The sequence below is a fragment of the Drosophila nasuta genome, chromosome 3 (assembly GCF_023558535.2).
Source record: "Drosophila nasuta strain 15112-1781.00 chromosome 3, ASM2355853v1, whole genome shotgun sequence".
Taxonomy (NCBI): Eukaryota; Metazoa; Arthropoda; class Insecta; order Diptera; family Drosophilidae; genus Drosophila; species Drosophila nasuta.
The window spans coordinates 29,692,928-29,703,031 of NC_083457.1; the positions used below are offsets into that span (position 1 = coordinate 29,692,928).

Below are 10,104 nucleotides of genomic sequence, written 5' to 3' on the forward strand. Positions count from 1 at the left end.
TTAAGCAAACACGATGGTAAAATCGAATGCAGCGAACGCAACTTAAGAGCGCATCAAAGAGCACAAAAGCTGGAAAAGCTCTCTGCGAGAGCGAGAGACAGAGAGAGAGAGAGAGAGAGAGAGAGAGCGCATGGCTCAAAACTGGCAACTGACCGAACCACTCTCACTTTTCAACTGCAATTGCAGTGTGCAAGTGGCAGACTCTTTTTTTGCTGAAGCTTTGGGCAGTCGGCGAAGCTTTAGTTCCCGTTGACCACGCCGCATTGGAGCGAGCTTGTTTTACCAGTTTATGGTCGACTTCGTTTCGACTTCGGCCCATGAACACTTTTAACATTATCGATTTGATATTAATTTTATTATTATTATTTTTGCACAATTTTGCAATGCAAGCGCTAACCGGGGGGAATTTTTGTAGCGAGTGAGTTTTAGCTGGAACTGTTGCTAAAAGTTGCTTAGCTGCGCATGTTAATTAAATGTCTAAACAGCAACAGAAACAGAAACAGCTCAGCGACCAGGCGTTTAATTACAAAATGCGGCATGCGACTTAATTATACACTTAAAATGACCATATGCTATGCCTTGAACTTCCATTAGCCAACCAACCATCGATTGCTGTTTGCATTGGCTGTGTGATCGTGTTGCTCGCCCTGCGGACACGACATGTCGATGGATCGAGTAGTTGTGGAGGCATAATTTAAATAACGCTCTGATAACACACTTGCTGTCTTAATTTCAGTTTTTCTAAGCTCGCGTTTTGGAGTGACAGTTGCGTCGACAGACGACTGACAGCGGAACATGGGGAGCTCTTGTTGGTGCCCTGGTCAGCAATCGGCAGTGGCAAGCTGTTGTGACATGTGAGACATGTGTTGTGCTGGCTGGCCAGTTTAATTGACAGACATTGATAGTGGCAGACGCAGACGTCGATTGCACAAATCCCAGCTGATTAGTCACAGAGCCCACGCAACAATCAGACTCAAATCGAATCCTTTCGCAATCGCAGCTGATGAATGGGGCGGAATGCAGCAAATTATGGGGCGATGGTCGTTGGACTTTAAGGCTGAAAACAAAATTTGACATTAGTCCGTAATTAATCACAGCGAGAGCACAAAACACAACTTGAGGCTTTTTGATGTGAAATGAAGCACGGCGAAATTCCAGTGAAACGCTTTTGTCAGCAGGACAACACGAGAGCGGCATCTGTAAAGAAGCCCAAGCCTCTGCCTCTGCCTCTGCCTCTGCCTCTGCCTCTGCTTCTGACACTCAGAGTTCGCACTGCTTTTGCTCTGCTCTGCTCTGCTCGACTCAACTCTGCTCTGACATGGGCTGGAGCATGTGCGAGGCTTCAAGGCCATTTGGTCTGTGGTCGCACAAGATTTATGAGTTAAGTGACACCCGCATTCACTTGGCCAACAAACTGGTTTCAACTTTAGAGCCACAGCGGCGCAGCAACGTTGGCGGCAAGTTCTTCATTAAACTTGTTGTTGCGACTGCGACTGCTGTTGCTGTTAATGTTAATGTTGTTGTTGTGTAGTTTAAGTCGCTTTGCCCGCTTATCTGAATTAATTATCAATAAAAGTATCAAAGTATCAACTTGATTAATTTCAAATAACATGCATAAAAGCAGTCACTAGTTAAATGAATCTGGCCAAAAATACCAAGCAAATAAATTTTTTCACTTGCCCCAATTCGTCTTCATTAATGTTCGCCACTCGAAGGTGCTGCTGCTAGCGGGGGAAACGGATGTGGAGGGAGTGCCACCTTCAGTGGCACTGCGTGTGCATTGACAAACAAATGGCAAAGTGTGCTGCAAGTCGCTCTAATTTGTTAATTTGTTTAACTAGTGACAAGACTCTAATTTGTTGCATATATTAAACGAAAGACTTAGGCAACGAACTTGGCGAGCTGCAAAAAATTTGAGCAAACAATTCAACTTGTGGAGCTCTCTCACACGCATCCATCAAGCTCACCGAATGAACACATCAATGCCCATTTAAAGCCAGATTGCCCGACTGGGCCTGAAAGTCAACATTTGATATGCCGCGACGACTGCCCAAAAATTAAACCTTGGCGCATAAATTAGTCACAGCAGCCGGTGGAGCTGCCACTAATGTCCACGCGTAGTACGAAAAAAAATGCTTCATTTTATTTGTGTTGTATTTTGTTGTATTATGGCCAACGCATTTGTGGCATTTTCACATGAAAAACTGAACGCAAAAATAAAGTGAGAGAAATAAAATCGCCAGAGATTACGCAATCTCACATAAATTAGACGTCTGTTTAGGATGACGTCGACGACGGCGACGAGTAGACGACTGTGTTGCCGCCTCTAATCACTGCTTAAATCAAGCGTGGCAAATTGGAGCAGTAACAAGTGCGCACACTGCTAGCCGCCAACCATCAACCAGCGGTCAGCAGTCAGCAAAACCACCAAGCAACTATGTTTAACCGCAACGAGCAAAAATAAAAAAAATGAAAAGTACTCTATTCGTAACCGTAGTGCAAATCAGCAAGAAATCAACATTTTGCACTAGAAGCGAAAGCAAAAGTAAAGCAACTAAACTGGACAACATTTGCACAGGCTGGAAAACTGGAACTGTAAATACTAAACTACAGACTACAAAAAAAAAAATTGTAACTGAAACTGAAACTGGACTTGAGCACTCTGTGCTGTGCTGGTTCGACAAGACAAGAATTGCGCAAAGTAAGCTGAAATTACTAAAGAAGGCGATCCGCGTCCATATCTGTTTATTGCTCATAGTCGTCGCGTGAATACTCGCCATAGGTTTGGCCTGTATGTAAGCGAGTAAGTGAGTAGTATTCGTATTCCTGGCTGGGTAGCAAGCGAGCCGCTCACTTATAGCCCATAACTGTTCGTGCCGCATGCCGCATGCCAAGACAATGCCGAGACAACAACACAGAAAAAATTAAACTTGATTAAACAAAATTGTTTAACTTTTTTGGGGGGTTGGCTGCTGAACTGTGGTTCAAAGGCGAATGCGGGTTAAATTTGATATAAATTGATTGAGGCGCGCATTTTGCGAATAACTGAATAGCTGGGCCGGAAAAGACTTATGAATATGAGGCCCGACAAAAGTGAGGCCTTAAGTAATGTGCCCCTAAATAGGCCTGCCTAAGGTCGCCAGCCTGCCAGTTTCTCATGCTTGTGGAGCAAGCGTACAGTTCAGTTCACTTTCCAATTAACTGAGTGCATACTGTGCATTTTGTGTGCTGCTAATTTACGGCACGTCCAAGTGGCAAAACAGCTGCCCAAAATGCCTGCTTAGGCACAAACTTACTAGCTAGTGGCAACGCGGCAGCGGCAGCGGCAGCCGTTTCAATTTCAAATTAAATTTGTATTCAAATAGTAGACCAACATCACATCGCGTCGCGTCGCCTCGCCAAGTCAGAGTTTGTCGAGCCGCCACTCAACTGGGCAATGACAAGCAAATTAACCACAACTGCTGCGAGAGCTCAAATCTAGAGGTTGCACCACAGCAGCAGCAACCAGCTCTATACCTGGACAATCAGCACCCAACCAACTTCAACTGTCTCTTTGTCTGAGTGTTTGGTTGCTGCTGCTGCTGATGTTGTTGCTGTTGCTGGTTAACGTTAACTACGTCCATCTAGCTATCCACACGGCAGTCAAAAGCCCAACCCATATTCTGAAACAGATGCTTAGACTCAGTCACTACTTGTATTCACATTCGTATTCATAGTTTTCCACGTGTGTTAACCTTGAGTAAAATGAAATTTCACAGCGCTTTGCTCGAGTTTTGATTTGAATTTTTTTGGGCTGTTGTTGTTGCAGCCCCACAGTTACACACATAAATCTCTGTTATTGCCTCCCCTCGTTTGTAATTAGTTTCAAAGGGCCTCAGCCATGAGGCCCACCTGTTGAGCTGTCGATCTGTTAGATTTTGGGGTTTGCCACTCAGTCAGTCAGTCATTCAGTCTTCTAATGTATTTAGAGCGGCATACGATTGGCATTCAATTGCAGCCACACAATGTGTAATTAAAAGCCCATATTTTGGTCAATTATGGCCTGCCAAATTGGCAAGTATAAAATATATATCTACTATATATAACAATAACAAATATAAGGCAAATTAATTGGCTTATATTTTGCTGCTGCTGCGGCTGCCGCTGCGGTGATTGAGCAAACGAGGTGCAGAGTCAATGGATATGGGCTTAGGAGCAGCAGCGCAGCAGCGAATGCCTGCCTTTTGTACCAACCATATGGTTGCAACTGAATTCAACTTCGCAGCTGCTTGAGTTGTTTTTATTATTATTGTTGCTATTGCTGTGCTCTTTTTGTGGCGCGGGCGGTCGCGCATTGTTCAACGATAATTTTCTATAACAATTTGTTGTAGCCGGCGCCGTCGTTGTTTTTAATTGCACTCTGGGCACATGGGTCACTCGGTTGCTGGGCTGCTCGACTTTTTACCCAGTTTTCGGTTTACTTTGGTTTGTATATTGTTGATTGTATAATGACCGCAGGCCTTTCACTTGCAACAGCAAGCGACAGCGACAAACAAAAAGCCAACTCATTTTTGGCTATTATTTTATTTGTCTGCCCGTTTGAAATTAGTTCAGAAAAGAAACAGCATTCAAAACGCCCACCCCATGAAGGAAAAAATGTTGAGCACTTGACAACGGTTCCAACAAGAAAAAATTGTGCAATTAGTGCAACAGCGGTACAGAAAAAGTGCAGCACAGGTGAAAGGCAACGACTGCGGCAGTCTACAAAGCCATTTAAACAAACTCCATAAGTCACAAAATCCTGTCTGGCCAAAAACACACACCACAGAGAAACAATGAACTGCTCTGCTCAAATGGCGCTGGCAGCGCACGCGCGTACCACAAAATCCGCATAGATATGCGAGTATTTATATATATACATATATATTGTATATATAGTATATCTATTGAATATCACTTAACAAGCGCAGCTGTCAGCAACCAGTTGGCGGCTTATAATGAATTGTTCGGCCACATTGTTTCAAATTACATGATATCATTCCACGACGCATTGCCCCAAAAGCAACATCAACAGCGGCAGCAGCAGCAGCCACAGGAACAACAGCGAACAAAACATATACAGAAAAAAATTTGATGAAAAAAACATGCACGCGACAAAGCGTAGATCAGATAGCAACATTTGGAGTCGGAGTACATTTTTGGTAACCAAGAAAAAAAAAAAACAAAAACACAGACAGAAAAATTTAAAATAAAGCAAAACAGTAGCCAGGAAAACGAAAGACTCAAGCGACAAACTTGGTCAAATAGTTTTGGCATCGTCATGGTAAAGAATTCTGCCAGCGCAGTTACACGGAATGCTACTTAGGCTGCTAGTTAAGCCAATGGTGTGGCACTGGCAAGTGGCAAGAGATGCTGCCACAAGTTGTTGTCAAAGGTCGTGTCGTCGGCAGCGAAAGTGCGTCGAATGCGACTGCTGTGTGGCAGTTGTTATTGCCTCGCCCTTTTTGTCGTTGACGTTTTTTCTTTTCCTCTTTATTTTTTGCGTCTTTGGTGCAGCTGGCGAAACTTGTTTCTGGGGTTTCCTGTTGTGGCATGCCACAAAAACATGCATAAATCAGCTGCAAGAGGCGTGCTCCACGCTTAACCACATTAGCCCCCGACGACTCGACCGAACTGACCTACATAATACATTCAAGCAAAAGGGTTTTTTATTGGCCATTGCGCAATAGTTGAGCTGCTGTTGATGCTAGTGTTGATGGCGGTGCTGATGTTTGTTGGTATTGGTCTTGGTTATGCTCTTAGCCAGGCCCAAAAGCTCAGAGCTGTGCTGTGCTTGGGGTCTATTGATGTTAGCCTTCGCATTGAGCCAATGACATCAAATGCCAAAATAGCGCACAATCATTTCAGTAAATGATTTAATTAAGCTAAACAGCCAGAGTTTTGTATCTCGTTGTCGCCTGCTGCTCGCTTCATATTCCCCTTTACGAAAAAAAATACCCATTCATATCTTTTCTGTGCAGACGTGACAAAGTACGTGTGTTGCCATTAACGCCAATCGGTTCGAGTGCTTTTCGAGTGTGTGACATATTGGCGTCAAGTTCACAACCTGCCCTCAAACAAAAGGCAACCAAAGTGGCGCTGATCGAGCGACATTGATTACCTGTTGGCTTCAGATTTTTTTATCGTTTTCTTTTGGCTTTAGCTATGGCTTATGGCCCACAAGAACGCACTTGAGTTATTAGCGGCTTATAAACCAATGAATACGCGTCGCATACACACATATCGCCGAGTCATATATCATGCATATATAGTCTTAAACCCATTGTTGAACTTTTGCAGAACTCAAATCATTTGAAGTGTTTCCGTTTTGTAATTGTATTTGCCAATCGCTGAAGCTGAAACTGAAGCTTATTGCTGGAAGGGAAGTGCGCGTTTGTGTCTCAAGTCTTTTGTTGTTACCATCACAAGAATAATTTGCCAAAAAATTAATAAGAAATCTGCTCGTATGTCTTTAGCTATTTATGAGTGTGAATTGACATTGATGTATGTACATACGAGTAAAGCCAAGATCCGTTGCTTTATGAATGAGTTGCAGCTAACTCTAGCTTCGACGGATAACCGACGATAACCGTAGCGGGTCAATGTTACCAACATCTTCTGTGGACTTGAACTTTGTATATATATATACATTTTTTTTTAATTTTTTGGGTCTTTGTCTGTTGTTTTTTCCCCTATGCGTCTTTTTTTCTTGTTTTGACAAAGTGCAAACATTAAGTAAAGATAAGTAAAGCCAAGGCTCAGCTTGAGTTTAATGACAGTTGTTGACAGCTAACAAACCAACCTCCAAATTGCAGGTACTTATGTGTTGCATAGCGTAAATAGTTTTATTAGATTATTGCATACAAAATTACGCATAATTCAAGCCTTGTTTTGTCTGGCATCTAAATAATTATTAATATGTTAAGCATTGTTTTTCGGTCGGAGCTTTAAGTTTTTAGTTGACCGCAAGCGTTGCTCAGGTTTTTTTACACATTGGATTTGTTTTGCGCTCCCTCTTTTCTCTATTTTGTTGGCAAATTTTCAACGCTCGCCCAATTTTAATTACAGATACACGAGGCTGATTTTTAATTTTTTTTGTTTTGTTGGTACACACTACTTTTGTTGTGCCACGACACGAGGTGCGCCATTTGAACTTGACTTTAATTGGCTTTCAATAAAAACAATTATGTGTTTCTCTATAGCGTTTATATCTAATTAGATTGCCGCTTTGGGCCATGTTGGGCTTAGTCTTTCACTTGGATGGATGGCGTCGCAAAAAAATCTTTCACTTTTCGATTTCATTAACGCGTCCAATCAATTTCGGGCCTCAAAGTCGAATTATATAATGCCGCATACCATGCGACTGCATATTGTTGTGAATGCCAAACGTGTGTGTAAGCTTAACGTTTTTGGATTTCACAGTTAACGCCCAACCGCAGTGAATATGGACGACGATTGTGCTGCCAAAGTATAACAAGTGCAAAATGAAGAAACTACAACTTGATGATGGCTACATTTTGTGTATGTGCCATGCCCTGCATGTTAAACTCATCATAATTTCCAGTTAAGTCGAGGCATTTCGCCAAATGTTTTTGACCATTGTGTATGCTGGACATGCTCCACGCCCACTCACAGTCGTAGCGTTTATGATGCCATCATGAGTGCGCTTAGTTCATAATTTGATAATAGCGACCATTAAACTAAACAAAAAGTGCGCATAAAACTTCTGCCTAGCGACTGGACAGCTGCTATTTGTTGTTGTTGTTGTCTGGCATAATTAGCACCCAACTAAATGATTATAAAGTGGTTTGTGCTTCGCTTTGTGCGCTGGTGTCAAAACACAAACACACTGAGTAGATAGCGTACAAACAGTGTCATTAGCTGGGAAATGAAGCTACATTTCGGACTATGTCTGTTATTACTCGATGTGGGATTAGGTAATACTGGGCCAAAAATGAAGTCATTTACTTGCTATGTGTGTGTGTATGTTTGATATTTATTTAAACAAATTAAATGTGTGTGAAAAATGTGTGCACATGTTTATTATTGATAGACCAAACAAAGGCAGACAAACACACAACACAGCACAACACAAACAAAAGACTTAGGCAACGAACTTGGCGGACTCACAGCAACCACAGCAACACATGAATTTATTATTATTATAATTTAACTGGCTACAATTTCTAGACATTCCCAGCATTGTTGCTGATGCTGCTGTTGCTGCTGCTGCTGCGTCAATCATGCCTGCCTAGAACTTCATTTTATTTGCAGTTTCAATTGGATATCTTTTGCGCGCTTGCCCCATGTGGCTGTGGCCAGTGCGCTGGGTGGGTGCAGCCAGCTTTATAAAATGTTAACCAGTTAGAATTAAAAAATGCATTGGGTAGACTTTCAGATACTCAGTAGTTGCATAACAAAATGTGGGTAAATGCTAGAATTCGTTCACAAAGCAAAAAAGAATGAATTTTGAAATTTTCATCATAAAACAGAAAAAGTTTTTAATGCTATAAATATAGTGCTAATCCAGAACAATAGCATAAAAATAAATAACCTTTTCTTATTTTTAAAAATTCATTTACTGTAAATAGTGTCGCACGTGACAAATTCCGTCAAAGAATTACCTATATATATTTTTTGTTACAGTTTTTTTACTCTTTCTTGTTCAATAAAAAAAATAGAATAATTTGCTCTGCTCGTCAAAAATCCGCACAGCTCAGCTTATTATACCCTTTTCATAGCTGCAGGCTTCAAAAATCCATTAATCTCATGAAATGTTGCACTGCATTTGCAGCCACAGCAACAACGACAACAGAGGCGGCAACAACTATGATCAGCAATGGCAAGTTGTTAGTTAGTTGTTGGCTTTTGGTCTGGCATTTTTAATTGACGCGCTGCCAGCATATATTTACTTTGATTTTGTAATTATTTTTTCTTTGCAGTCGAACAGGTTCATGAGAGACACAGTCTCAGGTCGAAGCCAAAGACTGTTACAGTTCTTTGCATTTTTTATGCAAATGCAAATGCGCTGCACTTGTTGCAGTCTTTTAATAAGCCATTTTATTTATTTATTTTGGTCGACAATAGCGTAATTGTTCTGCACGTTTAATTGCCGTCACATAAATCGTTGGAAAATCGCCGAGCCGTGTGCTCTGATTTATGACTTCGTCAGGTGTCGCGTTTGTCGCTTAAGTCTTTTGTTTTTTTAGTTGTGGGCGTAATGTAAGAGCGCGCTTAATTAAAAGCTTGCTGACATTTTACGCGAATTAACGACACTTTGACCTTCACAATGCCATTAGAATAACGCAGCGCATCAATATACAATTTACCGTTATCCACATGCCCGTATGAATGCACTTGTATGTGTGTAAGTCAGGCTTCATCTGTTTCTGGTTATTGGCGACGTTGTTGTCGGCAAAAGCTTTCAAGTAATACACACAAAAAAGAAACGAAATGATAAATAAACGTACACGGTCCGAAAAAACCAACTTAATTTGTAAAAAAGAAATGCCGATGAAGTTGACGATCATCGCGATGATGATGATGGCTTTGCCTCGCTCTGATGATGTAATTATCACGTAGTAGAAAGCTGTAGACACAAACACTATGCGAGTTGTATCTCTCTTCTCTCGGCGAGATTGATGATCGAAATATGCAAATTAGCGGCGCGTTTGCCAAGAATTATTGCTTTTTGGTTAACAGCCTTTTGACCTGTCCAAGAATTTATTGCAGTTTTTTTTTCTTGATTTTTCTGCTTGTCACATAGGCATAAGAGTTAAGAGAGTGACCAAAGAGAATACCTTAAGCTCAGCTGTTTATTGGGCAAATGCAAAAGAGTTGCTTAGTTAAGCTTGGCTCGGTGCAAAAGCTTCGCTTTCAGCTTGGCACTCTGCAAGCTTCGACACGCTAAATGCTATTAAACCAAGTTAAAGCCATGAGCAAAAGTTTTTTTTCGTGCACGAACACACGAAAAAAACCCGAACAACGAACAACGAATCGAGCAACGGCCAACGTAACCGAACTTACGGTAAGGCCAACAACAAGCCAGCTGAAGCCAGATCCAAAGCGAGACCCAAGACCGTCTTG

At 41.7% G+C, this 10,104-nt stretch overlaps 1 protein-coding gene across 1 annotated transcript; it reads right to left on the reverse strand.

The window, feature by feature from the left end:
• Nucleotides 1-391: 391 nt before the first annotated feature.
• LOC132792200 (uncharacterized) lies at nt 392-1,614 on the reverse strand. The gene is made up of 2 exons (XM_060801456.1): nt 1,117-1,614; nt 392-1,057 (listed from the first exon to the last, which is right to left on the reverse strand). The coding sequence occupies exons 1-2, from the start codon at nt 1,350-1,352 to the stop codon at nt 742-744; spliced, it is 552 nt and encodes a 183-aa protein (XP_060657439.1). The 5' UTR covers nt 1,353-1,614; the 3' UTR covers nt 392-741.
• Between the last annotated feature and the right edge of the window lie 8,490 nt (nt 1,615-10,104).